The following is a 19876-nucleotide window of genomic DNA, read 5'->3' as shown; positions in this document are numbered from 1 at the left end:
GTAAACCTAATTATGACGTATTTAACACTCATGTTATGTTTAAACTCATTTACTGAATATAACTACCCCACATAATCACTCAGCCTATCATGCATCGATTAAGAAATTTGTCTAAGACCCGTTCAAACGAGTCTACTTGGAAGGTCATTAACATGGGCGGATGTTGATTATAGAATCCATTGGATTCAAAGAAATCCCTTAACCCGCTCGATCAAGCGCACTTCTTTTGTTTCTTAGCTTTTTCTTGCCATTTTCATCCACGACCCTCTCACAGTACACAGTCCCTCTTTTGGTCAACGGGTACAGATCCACAGTCCCCACGAGGCTCGACAAGGGAAGTGGTTCGGCTTCCCCTCCGCCATGTCTACTGAACCACGTGAGCCTTAGTCAACCTACTCTCTCTCTCTCTCTCACCCTATCTCTCTCTCTCTCTCTCTCTCTCTTTCTCTACTGTCCTGGTGACTGGAGCTTGCACGCTTCTTCGGTCATGGCAGACGGAATCTCTGCTTTCCCAGCAGCCCCTCTGACCTCAGAACTCATCCCCCCCTCTTCTTTTGCCTTTTAAAAAAATCGTCCCGTCCACTTGTGGGAGCCCACAAGAACCTGCTCCATTGTTCCTATTCATGATGCTTTTGGGGGGACGTTTACATGCACCTTCTCCCTCCATATTATTCTGTATGCTCTCTCATTATTTACTAAAGTATATTATTTTCCATAATTTTTTTTCCGATCGTGCTTTTGATTGATAAATTACAAATTATAATCCCATCAACAGATAATTTGGGGTAATATCGATATCTATAATTCATTAATTAAGCCATTGGCTTCCTCCACCTACGGATGGAAGAAAGCGTAATCCGTTTTGCGTTCTTGCAATTATCATCCATACTAAACGCATGTACCACTGATCGAACATGTACCAGTTGCAATTGTCAACTGAATTTAGATCACTGTTTGCCCTTAGTCATCCATATAACTTTTTTGTTTTGTGCCTCAATTACATTTCTTTAATATGTTATCTCAGCATGTTCAGGCACATCCCCATGTTCCCCTGGTTATTGTCAAGAAGAACCCTTTCACTTGCATTTGGCCCTCTTCCTCTCTAACATGTTCTCTCTCCTTCCTCAAGCAAAGCAGCTCCTCACTTTATAATATTCCCACCCAACTCTTTTTGCTTCATCTTCCTCCTTGCTCAAAAACACTTCTGTCTCTGCATTTGCAGCCACTTCCAGAAAAGAGAAAAGTCAAGGAAATGGGGTTGTCCCAAGAAACTTGCACAGAGACTGAGGAGCCACGCAACGAATCAAATGCTCCGACACCAATTTCCCGTCGTTACACCGACCGCCAACACGGGTCACAGACCAAGACCCTCCTCAGAAAGATGGTGGTGGACTTGGGCTTGTCCTGTTTTCGTCCTCCTCTGAAGAGGCAGGGCCGGGAGGAGGCCGGGAGCGACGATAGAGACGGCCACTTGGAGCACAAGAAGGCGTGGTTGCTCGCGGAGTCGAGTGGCGGTGGGCGTGGTCCGGAGCTGGCCAACGCCGACCCGCAAAGCGTGCACTCGTCTTTCAGGTTCACCTTCTGCTCGCGGGTTGAGCTCGAGCCCTTCAGCGTCAACGCTTCCGCTGTCGGCACGACGATTCTCATGCTCAATTTGGAAAATGGCTTGGACGAGTGTGATGCCCAGGAGTTCAAGTGGCGACGGGTTCAGTCGCTGGAGAAGAACATTGCCCCAGTGGCCAATACTTTGATCAGATTCGGCTACAGTGAAATTCTCTCTGCAACTCGCAATTTCTCCAAAGGTGAATACAGTTCAGTTGGCTTCTGTTTGTCTTTTTCTACTTTTTAAATTTAGGAAGGTGCTCATGTAGGTAGATAAACCCGACCAATGGAGTTGTAAGGAGAGGTAAGGCACGAGTCAAATCGCATTAATTCGCCAAATAATGAGCTTTTTTGCACTTTCACGGCACAGTCTCTGTTCTTTTGAGTGCTAACCCAGATCGCGTTTTGGTTTCCGGTATTGATTTTGAGACTTCGAGTGAGAGTATTTACCGACTTTATCTTGTAGGCAGAGTGCTGGGAAGAGGGGCATTGAGCTGTGTATTCAAAGGAAGGGTTGGGTACTTGAGAACAGCAGTGGCTATAAAGCGTTTGGACAGAGAAGACAAGGAGTCCCCAAAGGCATTCTTCAGGGAGCTGATGATTGCAAACTCACTTCACAACCCAAACATAGTCCCTTTGTTAGGCTTTTGCATTGATCCGGAGGAGGGCCTGTTCTTGGTGTACAAATACGTGTCCGGTGGAAGCTTAGAGCAGCATTTGCACAGTGAGTTCTGGTTCGGAACTTGTCGTGGAGTAACTTTCAATTCTGGGTGGTTTCTTGAAAATCGGTCTTCCTTCTTGCAGATAGGAAAAGGGGAGGTAAGGTTTGCCCAACACTTCCATGGTTGGCGAGGTACAAGGTCGCTGTCGGTGTGGCCGAGGCAATAATGTATTTGCACAATGGGACTGAGAAATGTGTTGTTCACAGAGACATCAAGCCCTCCAACATTCTCCTCTCCTCTAAGAAAAAGCCCAAGGTCAAAAGTCGATCTTTTTTTTTTTTTGCTGTTCCATTATCCTTTTTCTTTTCCGAGTTCACAATGAGTCATACTGGTCAAGAAGATTCATTCTGATGTACCTACCCCTTGGACTTGTTTGCACTTGCAGTTGTGTGATTTTGGGTTAGCTACATGGACTTCTGGGCCATCAGTCCCTTTCCTGTGCAAAACTGTCAAAGGAACATTTGGGTATGTGCTGAAATTGAAGGAAAAAAATGGCAAAATAGGGAAAAAGAAGGGAAAACATTGAATTGGGGCTATTTGTTGTTTAGGTGCATGTTTAAGACGTTTCTTCCACTGATGTGCTCCTAACACTTAACCTGGTGCAGATATTTGGCACCTGAATATTTCCAGCACGGGAAAGTGTCTGATAAGACCGACGTTTACGCTTTTGGGGTAGTTTTATTGGAGCTAATAACTGGCCGAAAACCAATTGAAGCAAATAAGCCCGCAGGGGAGGAGAATTTGGTCCTATGGGTAGGTTCATTTTCTAGCTTCAATTTTTTGTTGCTGTTCACTGCTTATATTAATGTGTATTTGCATACTCCTCATAAGCAACTTATGTGCGGAAAAGAGGTCAACAAAGAAGATATTGTGTCGACAATGGCAATTCAACTAGTCTTCAGAAAGCTCGTTTACTCTACAAGTACACCTTTAATCTAGCTAAGAAACTGCCTTAATTGAAGTGCTTTTAAGCTCTATTATTTCGTCTGATTTTATGATGTTTTGATTGTAAAGTTCATTTCATTTCTTTTTGCAAAAAGAAGAAAATAGTATGCATCCCATGATGTTGCAAAGCATCAAATTCATGTGCTTTCAGAACCGGATGCAGCTGGCCCTGAGGTTACTGAACTTTCACCGTGGCAAAACTTGGTTTCAGCGTTGAACCTTCTTGACCCGTTCCCACAGTGAAATTACCATACTCTTTCGCCTTTTTGACAGATTTGTGGGAAGTTAAATCACTGAAGATATCCTGAAAAATAACCTGTCATGTCATTGTCTCACTTGCCTTGTAAGGAAGCTCGGAGCACTTAATTGCACTGTCCATACTTCATATCGAGTTTATTTTTATAATTTAAGAAGAAGCTCCTTGATACCATGATAGAACCGGATTTGTCCCGGCAAACACCATAAACTAATGTTTTCTTTCTTTCTTCATTATTTTAGAAGTTGAGCAAAATATTATGACAAGGGTTCAGTGGTTAGTCTTTTGAAAGATCTAATGTCAGGAAATATTGGGTTTAGTGTTAGGGAATCAGAATATTTGAATGACGTTAGTCATATGCATATGTTGGAAAAATACATACAACATAACTTATCCTGATCTGAAAATGTAATCCCACCGGTCCTTTTAAAACGCTCTGCATGTAGATGCTGTATTGTCGTTCAGAGGATCAGAAACTGAAAATTTGCAACTACTGATTAAATGTCTACCTCCAATGTGTAAGCCCTCTTCTGGTTTGGGATTTCTTTGTACACAAGCCATAGCGTAAGGCACGATATTACTAAGATGAGTAATAACGGGACTTTACTGGTTTGCAGGCGAAACCCCTTTTGCAGAAAGGAGTTGGAGCCATCCAAGAACTGCTTGATCCACAGCTTAGACACAACCGCAAAAGTTCTAGCCAAGTTCTGAGGCTGATTCAAGCAGCACATGTGTGCATAAATAGCGAAGAATCTCAGAGGCCACCCATGGATCGCGTCGTCGCCATTCTAAGAGGCGAGGAGGAGCCTTCCTCATTAAGTAGGAAGGGCTCTGCCTTTGCGGGAAACGGATGCATCATCGACTTTTACAGTCAACTACAACCATCAAAAACCGACATGAACGGGCACCTAGCCCTGGCAATGCTAGGAGTTCCTGACTTTGAAGACGACGATCACTTCTTCTGTCGTTGAGACTTGAGAATAAAAGAAACACGACATTTTCCTCCCGGATTTTCATCTTTGATCATCCGAAGCAACTCCTGCTCGGAGAACGGAACTGAGAAAGACTGTCGGTAGAAACCTTGGATGGCTATAGAAGCCGAGTTTGGGGATCAATTTCTTGTGTATATATCCCGATCCTTTCCCTCTTTTCCGTGAGGGCAGTGTAAAATGGATTCTCATTCTCAATCAGAGCAATTGAGTTGGCCTTCTTTCTTTTCGCTGCAAAAAAGTACATTGCATGGTCCTCCAGTTTGGCGAACGGTACCCTGAAATTTCTTAAATTTTGAATGGTTTCAGGGATGATCCTGACATAATGCAAAGTTCATGTGGATTTCCTGTCCCTTTGATCCATGGATGGATATCTCTTTGAAAGGCATGCAACTCTTTGTAAGATGGGCAGCTTTCTGTGAATTGGGTTGGTCCAGTGTCCATCTGAAAATATGAACAAAGAGATGGACCAAAAGCCCATATGATGGTGTCGACAGACCATCTAACCATACTCATTAAATATTCAGAGACGTGTTGGAGTTTCTGCCATGGGAAGAAGAGAGGCAAAACGTTTCTCCATTTTTGGGATCCTATGTTCAGCTATGGAGGCTTGCTTCACATCTACTGCTCTTGCTTTATTGTACACGACCTTCTGTAGATTATACCACTCTCCATCTTCTTCTTCCTTTATTACACGTATTGGAATAAGTGCATTGAAAGTTTTAAAATTTATCACAAAAATAAAATTGAGTTCTAATACATTAAAAAAGTGCAATCAAGTCCTAAAACTTATCAAATTGGTCCAATAAAGTCCTTCCGTTGATTACACCTTTTGAAAATTTTAGGACTCAATTGCACTTTCGTGACAAGTTTTCGGACTTGATTGCACTTTTTGAAGTTTTAGGACTCCATTACACTTTCATGATAAGTTTTAAGACTTCCAATGTACTTATATCTTATGTAATTGAGAATTTCATTTCATTTCAATAGTTCGTCTACAATCCTAAAATTTTTAATTCTGTCGTTCCTTTCCTTCGTTGTATTATTACGTCATTGTGATTTAAATTTCATCGATACTGTTGGATACACAAACTTAGTCAAAACATAAAACGGTTTACTCGTCACCCAATAACTATTTGTTCAATAAAATGTGTTTAAACAAAAACATTATGTCCTCTGTGGTTGATTCGCTTATAGCGTTTCTCCGAGGCTTTGACAATAAAGTCATTAATTTATAGAAAAATTATAAGCATGGGCGATGTTAGTTAACTTGTTTATTTATTTGCTAATATCAATTACCTATGAAGTATGTGGTATCAAGATTAGCTCTTTAAAAAATTTGTTATTTGTGGCTAATTTTCTTTGGGGAAATTGTCCAATCAATTTTGAATATATTGTACGGATGTCAATTAAACATTAAACTTTTCAATTTTGTCAATTTAGTCTCAAACTTTTATATGAAATTCTAATATAATCCTTCCAACCAATTTTTACCGAAAACCGCTATCGTCGCAGTATGCCACATAAGACAGCTGATGATGATTGGTTCGCCATGTCGCCACAATATGGTGAAAATTGACCATAATGACTACATTGAAATTTCGCACAAGCATAAGGCTATCAAATTTTGCCACATACCTATACTTTAACCCACATTTATGAAAAGTGGGTCCTACATTTGTCACCTTAAAATTAAGATATGAGTCATAAATGGGTTTAAATGGAGACAAAAATATTTTTTTTAGTAATACTGTCTGTTCTCTTTATATTTGAATTCCATTCGTTATATCATTGCATAAGGGTCTATCAACAAAATCATCTCACATACAATTGTATGGGAACACACAAAAATATAATTTTAATTTCTTTCGTGCTTTCTTTCTATCTAATTTTCATGTGCAATACTTACTTCCACTTCCTCGATGGAAATGCCAAACATCCAATTATTTTTAATAATACCATTTTTTTTAATCTTTGTGTCAATTAACTAGCTAGGTGATCCTTGATAATTTTGCATTCGTCTTTTTTTCTTTTGGTTGTGTCGATATTGTGTCTATAATTTATCTGTTATTGTCATCACTTTTTTCTGGGGAGTGCCTATCATTTTACGAGGAAAAATGATACTAAGGCTGCATTTGTTTCACAGAGAATCAAGATTGGAAAATATTTTCCGAAAAATAATTGTTTATATCGCTTACAAAAATGAATAAAAGAAAAATATTTTCATTACCCACGAAAATAATTAGGCATAAAATATTATCGATAATGAAAACATTTTTAGTTGACTAATATTTTTAAGCGATATATCCAATCATTTTTTAGAAAATATTTTATAAATTTTGAGTTCTTTGTGAAACAAATTCACCATAAGTGTCATAACTTTTGTACGGCGTTCACTTCAGTATCAAAATTATTTTAGCAATTACTTGAGTGTCACATAAGTGGAAACACAATCACTTAAGTGCCTCTGGCGATAGAATCTGGCAATCTACATGGCTTTTTTTAATGAAATTTTAATTCCTCTATGGCTTTCTTAACAAAAATTGAAGTCCAACTTGGACAAAGGATGAGATGACAGGGCAATTGGTCTAATTAACTCACCAATTTACCTTCTCTTCATCTGCATCTTCATCGTCTTCATTCTATGGCTGCCATTACGCTTCATTTCCTCCATCAATCAACTTCCTTGGGGTAAGTACAGCGCAAGTGCCATAACTTTTGTACGGAGGACACTTAAGTGCCATAACTTTTTTTTGGCTCACTTGAGTGTCATAACTTTAAAAAAAAAGATCACTTAAGTGCCACTTACGAGCTGGTCGTGAGGGCCCAAAACCGCGGCTTTTCTGGCCAAACCATGACCTTCCCGGGGAGGCGAGCACCGCCAGCTTGAAGAGGGGGTGTCGGTGAATCATTTTATGGCCTCCGTTCGTCTCGAAATTTTCATTTTAGCTTTCATTGACGAAGGTAAAAATGCTTCGTAGTTACATGTTTATCGAGCCGATTTGTGTGACTACGAAGCATTTTTACCTTCGTCAACGGAGGCTAAAACGGAAACTTCGAGATGAACGGAGGCCATGGAATGATTCACCGACACCCCCTCTTCAAGCGGGTGGTGCTCGCCTCGCCGGAAATGTCACCGTTCAACCGGAAAAGCCGCGGTTTCAGGCCCTCACGACCAACCCCTCTGACAAGCTAGTAGTGAGGGCCTGAAATCGCGGCTTTTTCGATCGAACGGTAACCTTCCCGGCGAGGCGAGCACCACCAGCTTGAAGAGGGAGTGTCGGTGAATCATTCTATGGCCTCCGTTCGTCTTGAAATTTCCTTTTTAGCCTTCGTTGACGAAGGTAAAAATGCTTCGTAGTCACACAAATCGGCTCGATAAATGTGTGACTACGAAGCATTTTTACCTTCGTCAACGGAGGCTAAAACGGAAATTTCGAGACGAACGGAGGTCATGGAATGATTCATCGACACCCCCTCTTCAAGCTGGCGGTGCTCGCCTCCCCGGGAAGGTCATGGTTCGATCGGAAAAGCCGCGGTTTCGGGCCCTTACGACCAGCTCGTAAGTGGCACTTAAGTGATCTTTTTTTTGAAAGTTATGGCACACAAGTGAGCCAAAAAAAAGTTATGGCACTTAAGTGTCCTCCGTACAAAAGTTATGGCACTTGCGCTGTACTTATCCCAACTTCCTTCGATTTGTGTTGGGGACTTTAATGAGGTTTTATACCATAGGGAAAAGGTCGAGAAAAGGGAAGCGTATCATTATAGGCTAGTCACATTTCGTAATCTCTTGAATGATTGTTCACTTACGAATATTGAAAGAAAATGCTATGCTTTTACTTGTGCTAATAATAGAGTGGAAGATGCTCTGGTTAAAAAAAGACTAGATATAGTCTTATGCAATTTTGATTGGAGAGTCTTATTTCCTAATGCGGAAAACTACGCATCGCTAGCTATTGGTTATGACCATAGTCCAATACTTCTTTTGATGTCCCTAACTTGGATCAGAAGAAAAAAGGAATTTAAATTCGAAACCTTTTGATTGGAGGATCCTGAATGTTGGGAGATGGTTCCGGAAGCATGGAATGATCAATAAACTAGTCGAAAAGATATTGTGAGTAAATCAATAAAGGTTTCCCTGGCCTTGACGAAATGGAATAGGAAAAAGTTCTCTAATTCTTCTAAACAGATCGAGATCCTTCAAGGTAGGCTTACTGAACTCACCAATAGAACAGAGAATGCCGAGAGTATAGTGATCACTCAAAGAATCATTGAACATATTGAAAAGTTGCGGAGGCAAGAAGAGTCGCATTGAGGTATGAGATCATGCATAGAGTGGCTTCGATGGGATATCCATAAAGGGTACGAATGTGTGGAATGGGATTTCTTGTGTACATGCATGCTAAAGATGGGGTTTTGTGAGAAATGGGTTACTTTGGTTAGGCAATGCATCTCCATAGTTACTTTTAGTGTAAATGTCGATTGGGAACCACTACCTTACTTCCAACCAACTTGAGGCATTAGACAAGGTGACCCTTTGTCCCTCCTTACTTATTCATAATCATGGTGAATGTTCTTTCCTATCTATTGAATCAAGCGATTGAGGATGGAGGTATCATGGGGATTAAATTGAATATATATTGTCGTACATTGTCTCATCTATTATTTGTGGATGCTGCGATTTTCTTCTTGGATGGGATGCTAGGAAAAGTTAGAATTTGGCTAATCCATTGAATCAAAATTGTTTTGCATTTGGCCAAGCCATTAATTTGAACAAATTAGGCATCTACTTTAGTTATTGCTACCCTGAGATCCTTTAAAGAAATATGGCTGATGAGTTGAGAGTGATAATCATTGAGAAGAAGGGGAAGTACTTAGGCATTCCACCAGACTGGGGCTAGTCAAAGAAACAAATGTTTGCATGGATCCTTGCAAGAGTCAACATAAAGTTAAAGGGGTGGAAAGAAAATTTGTTGTCAAAAGCTGGCAAGGAGGTCTTGATTAAATCAGTGGTACGGTCTCTACCTCAATATGTCATGTCTATTTCTAAGATTCAGGTCTCCTTTTGTAAAGCGATTGAAAAGAAAATTGCCTCCCTTTGGTGAAAACAGAATGCTTCCAAATTGGGAGTTCATTGGAAGAGATGGGAAATTTTAAAAACCAGAACGGACGACGGGGGTCTCGGCTTCAAAGACCTTGTAGCTTACAATAAGGCCATGCTGGGTAAACAAGCGTGGAGATTATGATTATCATACTTATCTTTATTGAGCCAAATTTTAAAAGGAATCTACCTCCCGGAGTCGATTGTGAATGATGCCCTTGTATTGAACAAGAGTTGAGCAATTCGAAGTCCAGCACTAAAGAAATCTGTGAAGAAGGGTTCTCTCTTACCGGAAGATTGGAAGCCGACGCATGAGGGTTCACTAAAGCTAAACGCTGATGGCTCGTGGGTCAATAGCTCCTTAGAGGCATTGTTGAATTATGTCTCAAGTTTGAGCTGTTTACAGAATCCGAACTTATGCACTAAAAGACAAAAGAGATTGGCACACTTAGTTTATTATATTTGTTGCTCACTTTTCTTTTTTAGGCAAATGGGTAGTCTTCTCTGTTTAATGTGAAAAGGCACAACTCTCATCTCACTACAATACATAGAAGGGCCCACTGTTCTATAATATATTTTATGTGTGGGGTTAGTATTCTTGGTTCAGAGAAAAAAAAAAACAAAAAGGAAAATATAGGTTTCGTTTGTGGGAGCACTAGGGCCTTCTCTCTTGAGGTGCAACTGCACAAAGAAAGGAGTAGGGAAGCCTAGGTTGTTCTCTCCCTTGAAAATGTAGCCGCCCAAGACAGAGAAGGGGAAAGTCGTGGGTCTTCTACACTCTGTTCATCAAGTCCAGCCGCAAGTGGGGTTAAGGGAATAGTGGCCACACAGTAGCTCTTCCCTTGAAGCAGAACGTGGGTTTCAAAATGAGAGCACAGTAACTCTCCTCGAGTGGCTGGCGCACGAAGAACGAAGCCACAAGGAGAAGCTCTTGCGGATGTGCTTTCGGACAGGTGAATTTATGCCGTGAGTCTTTTATATCCATTCAAGTTGTTTATTTGTAAACACTTGAGTTTAATCTAGGTACGGGAAACACTCGAGCGTGTGAGTGAGCGATTGTAACTTAGATTCTTCGATTATTAGTGGATTATTTACTACTGGCTCTCCCTGTGGATGTAGGTACCAATACGTCGAACCGAACCACGTAAATCTTGGGTGTCCTTTATGTTCCTCATTATATCTCTGGTAATTTCGCATTGGACTTAATTTGCAAGATCTGGGTTAGTTTCTGCATTAGTTAATATTACAACAATTGGTATCAGAGCTTGAGGATAGGATTTTCTGGATTGTGATTTGGGGATTTTGATTGTCTGATTATTATCTGGAAATTTTGTTGTTGCAATTATGTCCGGGGCGAAAGTTGAAATTGAGAAGTTTAACGGGAGGAACAACTTTGAGTTATGGAGCGTTAAGATGGAAGCGTTATTAGTAACTCAAGGTTTGGTCGAAGCATTAGGGGGCAAGGATAAGTTGCCCGAAACAATGAAAGATGCCGAAAAGGATATGTTAATGAGGAAAGCAAGGAGTATAATCCTGTTGAATTTATCGGATGAGGTGTTAATAGAGGTGGTCGAGGTGCTGTGGGCAAAGCTTGAGGGACTCTATGTAACGTAGGATTTGAACAATCGCTTGTACATGTTGAAAATGATGTTTCAGTTTAGATATACTGAAGGTACGTCTATCAAGACCCACCTAGATGAGTTTAATAAACTCATGATGGATTTAAAGAATGTCGGGAAGATTCTAGATGATGAAGACTAGGTCATGATGTTGTTGGTTTCTTTTATCAAAGTCATGGGAGTATTTTATTGATTCACTACTATAGGGGCGTACTACGATTACCTCGGAAGAGGTAAAGTTCTCATTGTTTTCTAAAGAGTAACAAAGAAAGTTGCGAGATGACAGCATAGCGCAGGATGTAGTGCGGGGACTAATGTTTTGGGGTAGAGATCGACATCGGGGGTCCAGATAAGCAAAAGTAAAAGCAGGTCGAAGTCACGCTATAAAAAGTCCAAGGGACGCGTGAAATGCTTTGAGTGTAACGAGGAGGGGCATATCAAGAGAGATTGTTCGAAGCAGAGAAATCGAAGTAACAGGTAGAATGCCACAAGTAGTGTGGTAAACATTGCCGATGTGACATTCTGAATTTCGATCCATTTTTGGGATTTATGAAATGAATACATATCTTCGATGCAATTTTAGTTAGATCTCACTCGGAATTAATCACTCTTGAGAACACTAACCGTTAGGGAATGGCTAGCTAGAAATCAAGTACGTGGACCTAATAACTTGGCCATAGATTGGCACTTCGACCATAAGGATTGACGAGGGAATATTTTGGGCCATTGTAGGTCGATCCAAGGATGGTTATGGAACGATTCGCAAATGTTATACAATTGGATCGCGGGTGATTCCGCTTGACCATTGTATGAATTTCAAACGATCCTAAACTTATTTCGAACGATCGTGTCCATCGAAACTAGTGATTGACCCTCGCAATTACATGACAACCGAGGTCGCCATGGCTTAAGTAAGCTTAAATGTGGATCGATATCGAATCGGCCATGGGTCGATACGCGTAACTCCTAAAAGCCACCCGTTAGTTTGAGATGCACTAAAATCGCGATTGATTGGTTTTAGCAATGAATTAGAATCCGGAATGGGATGTCGAACTTTCAAGATTCCACGAAAATTTATCGGACGTCGTCTCATTAAGCATGGCCAACTATTAGATCGCTCGGAATTATCGAAAAAGTGAAATTTGGACCGGGTATTGGAAAATATCATTTTACCTCTAAGATATTTGAATTCCTTTGAAAGGTTGAAGGGCAATTTGAAAATTGGCATTTTCCCTCTACGGCCGAAAATTCTAGACTACTCTACCCTTCATCTCTTTGCTTATTTATTTTGCCCTCCATTTGTTATTTTGTGTATTTAGTTGAGAGGAAATTTGAGAGTCCTAGGATCTTGGCTTGGGGAAGGGAAAGGAATGTGGACCTTTGGATGTGAGATAGTGGGGTTGGTATTGGGGTTTTGCGAGTGGGATTAGTAGACACTCTTACACTCTTGTCTCTCTCTCTCTCTGCTGTCTCTCACCTCTCATTGTGATTAAGTCTCTCACTCCCTCACTCTCCCTTCCCTTGCTCTCATTCGACTGACTCTCCCCCTCCACCTTGCTATAATTAGCTCAGCCGGCCACCACCATCACCACGCCATCCAGCTGCCGAAGAACCGCCTCACGTCACCACCATCTTCTCTCTCCCTCTTCTCTCATTTTCGGACCAGCCACCCTCATCATCGAGATTACTATCACCCCAGCCGAGAAACCACCATCCCAATCGTGACCTACTCGCTTTGCTCAGCCACCAGCGCCGTCGTCCGTCCGCCAGTGCTGCTGTGGAGCCGCTGGAGTTGATGCTTACTGCTTCCTTGCTTGGCTTGTTTGCTTAGGATTCCTAGTAAGTGGCTCCCTAAATCTTGGTTAGGATAATGGGTTACTAATGTCATGTTTAGGGGTTGTTAAGGACTGAAGTAGGGGTTGATCAAGTGCTGTGATAGGTAGTTTAGTTGTTGAATGAGCTTGGTTTGCTTAATGGTTCATGATTGGTTAATCCTCGGATTTGTTATTGCCGTGCCTCTGTGATTTACTATTTTTGTGGAGACTTTGGTGGGCCGAATCTGAGGTGGTGTTCCTCGTGAAAGTTGTTCCTAACATCTTGAAGTATAATATAAATTAAATCTGGAATTTTTGGAGGTCATTCGGGGTCATTCGAAAATCTATTTTTGGACCGTGTTCAAACTACCCGAGAATACTATTCTCCAACCTTTTTGTCTTTCCAAATTTTTATAAATTTTTTCAGATCTCTTTTCAACAAACTTCCCCACAAAAATTGTTAAGGACACTTATGTCTATAACATATAAAAATTTCAAAGCTTTCTAAAGAGATTTGGGTACCGAATGAGATGCATTTTGAAGGCCCGGCGGCCTGTCCGAACGAACTGATTTCTATCTGGCTTATAGTATCAGAAAGACGCGTTTACAGGCTGAACTGGGTTTCGTGTTCTCATAAAAAATGTTTATCAAGATATTTTCTATGACATATCCAAAATTCAAAATTTTTGGAGTTGTTTTACTATTTATTTCAAAAGGAATTCGGTCGCTGTGCGTCTGCCTAGGTTTACCCCGATTCTGGTGTGCTTCGTTTTGTCTCTCTCGAATGATTATCCTATGTTGTTGTTGCCTATGAAAGGCGTGACACATTGTTGGATGAGTGCGGATTTAGTTTTCATTCGGCTAATGCGTAAAGATAAGAATTGGTAATGATTGTTGAGGTGTGTGCATGATCACGACACGTTCCGTCTAGGTGGGAGTTCTAGATGATGCCCGGCGGGAGTTCGGATGCCGTTTAGGCGGGGGTTCTAAACATTGCCGATCATGATAGAGGCCGGATCGATGCTTCTAAGTGGAATGCCGTTGGGTACCCGGCTTGCCGAGGGGTGTTCGATCCCCAACGTTGCCGTCGTCGACGTAATGGGATGATGCTTGGTTACGTCAGAAGACCGGCGGGAGTTTGATGGGCCCGAGAGGCCGTTAATAATTTGGACATTTATGATGTGTGTTGTGCATTGAGGAATGTTATGCTTGAGTTTAATGTTGGGCATGTCTGGATTGTTAACCGTGATATGCATGATTATGCCATGATTTGTGTTATGCATGCTCAAGGTACAATTGTCATGTTGTGGCGGTTTTTCTAACGTGCAGAGCTCGTGTATGTGCCAAGGCGAGGTAAGGATGCATGTGATTGTTACGGTATGTTGGATGTTGGTATTGCATGTTTAGGCTTGTCCGGATGTACGCATTAGCCTAAACGAGGCTCAGGTAGTTACTTATTGAGATTTATTCTCATCGTTGAAACATAAACATTTCAGACCCCCGACCATGACTAATTCTCCTAAGCGTTTTGGGGTACCCATGGATGTGGACCACATGAAAACGGAGTACCCGGTTGGTGAGGATAAGGTATATATTAGACATTACACGACGATATGAGTAGATGAGTGCTTAGATCATTGGAGGCCCCATACCTTTTTGGCCTGGTTTTACTGTGATGGGGATGAGATCACTGGCCCGATTCGAGGATTTCATGGTCCCCATCATGGTGGTAATGAAGTGATGGAGTGGGACCCCATGGAGATTGATCCTCCCGATGGCAAAGTTATCGATCCCGATGCCGATCTGGAGAAGTCGGATCCCGAGCCTTATGATGATATGGAAGATCCGGCGACGCTGCCAGGGTACTGCAATGATTGATGATAGGTCTAGTCCCCCGTCTTTTGAATACCCATTTTTGGTAGAGAAGCTAGGCTAACCAACCACCGATCCCTTTTGTTGTGCGTGGTTCTCGTATAGTGGCCTCTCGTAAGGCTTGTAATTGTACATTTGTATTTAACGTTATGTTTATAAAAGTATTTCATCGTTGTGTATCAAATGTCTTTAAGCTATTCTGTTTAATTGTATGTTATATGGAGAGTTCGAGTTTGCTTCCGCTTGCGTTATCGTTGGTGATTCGATTGGGTCGGCAACAAGTCCTGGGATGTCGCATACTTAACAATTGTAGCGGGATGTTGCGTGCTCGTGGGGGATTGGGGCGTGACAGCTGAGGAGAGCACTAGTGTTGCAGATGCTGTTTTGTGTGTGACTACTAGTTTGTTAGGAGATGAATGCGTGCTAGATTCGGGGTTTTCTTATCATATGACGACTTATAGGAACTGATTTACTACTTACCAGACTGCAGATGGTGGTAGAGTTCTGATGGAGAATAATATAGCCTGCAAGGTTGTGGGGATAAGGACAGTTCAGATTTGGATGCATGATGGGGTGGTGCACATATTGACAGATGTGAGGCATATACCGGAGCTCAAGAAGAACCTTATTTCTCCGGGGACACTCAATGACATTATGTGTAAGTATGCCATTGAAGGTGGAGTACTAAAGATCTCTTGAGGTGTCATGATAGTGATGAAAGGAAAGAAAGTAAATACTCTCTATCATCTACTAGTAGAGACCGTGATAAGAGTTGCTGCAGTTTCATCAGGTGAGTTAGAGTCTGACTTGACTCAGTTATGGCATATGCAGTTAGGGCACATGAGTGAGGCCGGTATGACGATGGTGAGTGAGAGGGGGTTGTTGAAAGGTCAGAAGATAGGAAAGTTGGACTTATGTGAGCATTGCATCTCTGGGAAGCAGCGTCGGATTAAGTTTAGTACAGCTATTTATTCAATCAAGCGACTTATTGAATACATTCATTCTGACGTCTAAGGCCCGTCTCCAGTTCCTTCGAAAAGAGGTGCCCGATGTATGCTGATATTTATCGACAACTATTCGAGGAAGCTATGGGTATACTTTATGAAGCACAAATATGATGTGTTTGATTAGTTCAAGAAATTTAAGGCATTAATTGAGAATCAGTCAGATAAACAATTCAAGTGCCTGAGGACTGATAATGGCATGGAGTTTTGTGGTAAAGATTTTATCGAGTTTTGCGAGAGAGGAGATTGTGAGACATCGCACAATACCTGGGACACCACAGTAAAATAGCGTAGCAGAACATAAAAACAGAACTTTACTTGAGAGAGCCCGATGCATGCTTTCGCATGCGGGATTAGGTAAGGAATTTTGAGCCAAAGTAGTGAACATGGCATGTTACCTGGTGAATCGATCTCCATCATCTGTTATCGAGTGGAAGACTCTTGAGGAAGTATGGTCGGGAAAATTTGTTGATTACTCTAGATTACGAGTATTCGGATGTCCTGCGTATGCTTATGCGAGTGATGGTAAGCTTGAGCCAAGGGCGAAGAAGTGCATATTTCTAGGTTATACACATGGGGTGAAAGGCTACCGGCTACAGTGCACCGATCTCAAATCACCCGATTTTCTAATCAGCAGAGATGTAATCTTCGATGAGACTTCAATGCTTCAACAGAGGAGTTCTGAGACACTACCAGTAGAGTAGACAGATCATGGTGTCAGTAGTGAGGTGGAGCTTCAGGTGGAGACTCTGGAGACATCGGAGGTAACACAGGCTGAGACTGTAGATGATGCCACAGTTTCTAAAGTTGGTGATAGTGAACAACCAGCACAGCTGCAACACACTATAGCTGTGGGTAGACAGAAAAGACAAATTAAACTACCGGTATGTTATGTTATACTGATATTGCTTATGCATTGATTGTAGGTGACCAGGTGGAGATTAATGAGCTTTCGTTTTATTTTAAGGCGATGGCTAGTAGTGAGTCGTCGTAGTGATTAGGGGTTACGAGCAAAGAGATAGAATCACTCCATCGAAATCAGACATGGGAGTTGGTCAAGGTTCCCAAGAGCCAGAAGATTGTTGGAAGGAAGTAGGTCTATAAACTAAAAGAGGGCATTCCCAGTGTCGAGGCAGCGAGATATAAGGCAAGATTTTGTGGCGAAAGGGTATATACAACGGGAGGGCATTGGCTACAACGATGTGTTCTCTCCTGTAATAAGACATGCTTCTATTCGTGTATTACTTGCCTTGGTTGCTGCACAGGATCTCGAGTTGTAACGGCTAGATATGAAAATGATATTTCTTCATGGTGAGTTGGAGGAGTGGATTTACATAAGGCAGGCTAAGCGATTTGCTATTCCAGGTGAGGAAGATCACGTTTGCTTGTTAAAGAAATATTTGTATGGTTTGAAACAGTCTCCTAGGCAGTGGTATAAGCGTTTTGATGCTTTCATGGCTAGTCAGAACTATTTAAAAAGTCATACGGATAGCTGTGTTTACTTTAGCAGATTGGATGATAGGTCTTTGATATATCTGTTGTTTTATGTTGATGATATGTTGATAGCAGCTAAGAATATGTCTGATATTGATGTGCTGAAGAATCAGTTGAGTGCTGAGTTTGAGATGAAAGATTTAGGTGCCGCAAAGAAAAAATTAGGTATGGAGATTTTGCGTGATAGGACTGCAGGAATTTACATCTATCTCAAAAGAAACATATTGAGAAGATTGTAGCACATTTTAATATGTAGTCGTTGAAATCAGTGAGTACATCATTAGCGAAGCACTTTAAACTTTTAGATAAGTTATCACCACAGACTGAGAATGAGGAGGAGCATATGTCCCATGTTCCTTATTGTAGTGCAGAGGGTAGTATTATGTATGCTATGGTATGCATTAGGCATGATATTTCATAGGCCGTGAGCGTGGTTAGCCATTATATGAAGCGGCTTGGTAAGACTCATTAGGAAGCTGTGAAGTGAATCCTCAAATATTTGATGGGGACAACAGACGTTGGTATAGTGTACATGAGGGACAACAATGACAATGAGACCACTAGTTATATGGACTCGGATCACGTTTGTGACTTGGATGACAAGGTATGTATTTACGCTTGCAGATGGTGCAGTTAGTTGGAAGGCGTCCTTATAGGACCACGTTGCCTTATCTTCGACTAAGAGAAAGTATATGGCACTAACCTTTATAGCGAAAGAGGCGATATGGCTACGGGGTTTGCTCTCGGACTTTGGATTGGAATAGAAATGTGTTGATATACATTGTGACAATCATGGTGCAATACATCTGGCATATAATTCAGTTCATCATGAACGAACGAAGTATATCGACATTAGGTATTACTTCATTCGAGATGTCTTAGTCAGAGGTAATGTTATTGTTAAAAAGATCACGACAACGGAGAATTCGGTGGATATGATGACGAAGCCTGTTCCTTTGGCGTCTGTGGATAGTGAGCGCCCTTCGGGGCGTTTCAGAGAGCAGCATGGATGATGAGCACTATGACTTGGATTCAAACATCGAACCAAGGTGAAGAATTATTGAATTATGTCTCGAGTTTGAACTATTTATGGAATCCGAACTTATGCACTAAAAGATAAAAGAGATGGGCATACTTAGTTTATTATATTTGTTGCTCACTTGTCTTCTTAAGACAAAGGGGTAGTCTTCTATGTTTAACATGAAAAGGCACAACTCTCATCTCACTACAAGACAGAGAATGGCCCACTATTCTATAATATATTTTATGTGTGGGTTAGTATTCTTGGTTTAGAGAAAAGAAAAACAAAAAAAAAATATAAGTTTCTTTTGTGGGAGCCCGAGGGCCTTCTCTCTTGAGGTGCAGCCACACAAAGAAAGGAGTAGGAAAGCCTAGGTTGTCCTCTCCCTTGAAAATATAGCCGCACATGACAGGGAAAGGGAAAGTCGTGGTTCTTCTTCCCTCTGTTCCTCAAGTCCAGCCGCAAGTGGGGTTAAGGAAATAGTGGCCGCACAATAGCTCTTCCCTTGGAGCAGAACATGGGTTTCAAAATGAGAGCACAGTAGCTCTCCTTGAGTGGCCGGCGCACGAAGAACGAAGCCACGAGGAGGAGCTCTTGCGGATGTACTTTCGGACACGTGAATTTATGCCGTGAGTCTTTTATATCCATTCAAGTTGTTTATTTGTAAACACTTGGGTTTAATCTAGGTACGGGAAACACTCGAGCGTAAGTAAGCAATTATAACTTGAATTTTTTGATTAGTAGTGGATTATTTGCTGCTAGCTCTCCCTGTGGATGTAGGTACCGATACGTTTGACCGAATCACGTAAATCTTGGGTGTCCTTTATGTTCATCGTTATATCTCTGGTAATTTTGCATTAGACTTAATTTGCAAGATCCGAGTTAGCTTCCGCATTGGTTAATATTACAACGGGCATCAATAGTAGGTATTTGCCGAGACACCCACGGCGTGGTGGTCGTTCGGTTCGTGAAGAAGACACTAGCAGCTTCGGTCGAGATTGATGAAGCCTTAGTTGTCCGGGAAGCCCTGTTGCTTTTGACTGAGAAATGAGAACTGCTGCTGAAACACGACGATCTGCGGAGGGAGGAAGTAAGTATTTTGCAGTTAGAGTTGCAAAGCGATGACTTATCTCTTGTAGAGCTCTTATCAGGCCAATACCGAAGCCCGTGGGCCATCCACCTTTCAATTGAAGAATGCTTGGGCCTTTTGGCTCAGTTAAGAGGAGTGGCCATCACCTATTGTCCAGCGGAAGCAGATCATACTGCCGATTGGATTGCAAAAGTCGATAGGCTAAGTCCCTTCCTTCTAATTGACGTTCTAAGCCATCCCAACTCCATTGGGATTTGTTATGTCTAGACATTAATAGTTATTGTTTTTTTTTTATTTTTTGGTAAGGATAATAGTTATTGTTTTTATAGTCTTATACTAAATGAAAA

At 41.5% G+C, this 19876-nt stretch overlaps 1 protein-coding gene across 1 annotated transcript; it reads left to right on the top strand.

Annotated features, from left to right (window-relative positions):
* Nucleotides 1–1005: 1005 nt before the first annotated feature.
* Nucleotides 1006–4744, top strand: LOC115665828 (probable serine/threonine-protein kinase PBL7). Its single transcript, XM_030587655.2, has 6 exons — nucleotides 1006–1802; nucleotides 2069–2326; nucleotides 2407–2579; nucleotides 2710–2789; nucleotides 2930–3077; nucleotides 4143–4744. The coding sequence occupies exons 1-6, from the start codon at nucleotides 1013–1015 to the stop codon at nucleotides 4494–4496; spliced, it is 1803 nt and encodes a 600-aa protein (XP_030443515.1). The 5' UTR covers nucleotides 1006–1012; the 3' UTR covers nucleotides 4497–4744.
* Nucleotides 4745–19876: the final 15132 nt, after the last annotated feature.

Source organism: Syzygium oleosum, unplaced genomic scaffold, assembly GCF_021117445.2.
Source record: "Syzygium oleosum isolate NSW1041296 unplaced genomic scaffold, Sole_v2.1 Sole_v2.19, whole genome shotgun sequence".
Classification (NCBI taxonomy): Eukaryota; Viridiplantae; Streptophyta; class Magnoliopsida; order Myrtales; family Myrtaceae; genus Syzygium; species Syzygium oleosum.
This window is presented reverse-complemented; position numbering and strand designations above follow the sequence as displayed.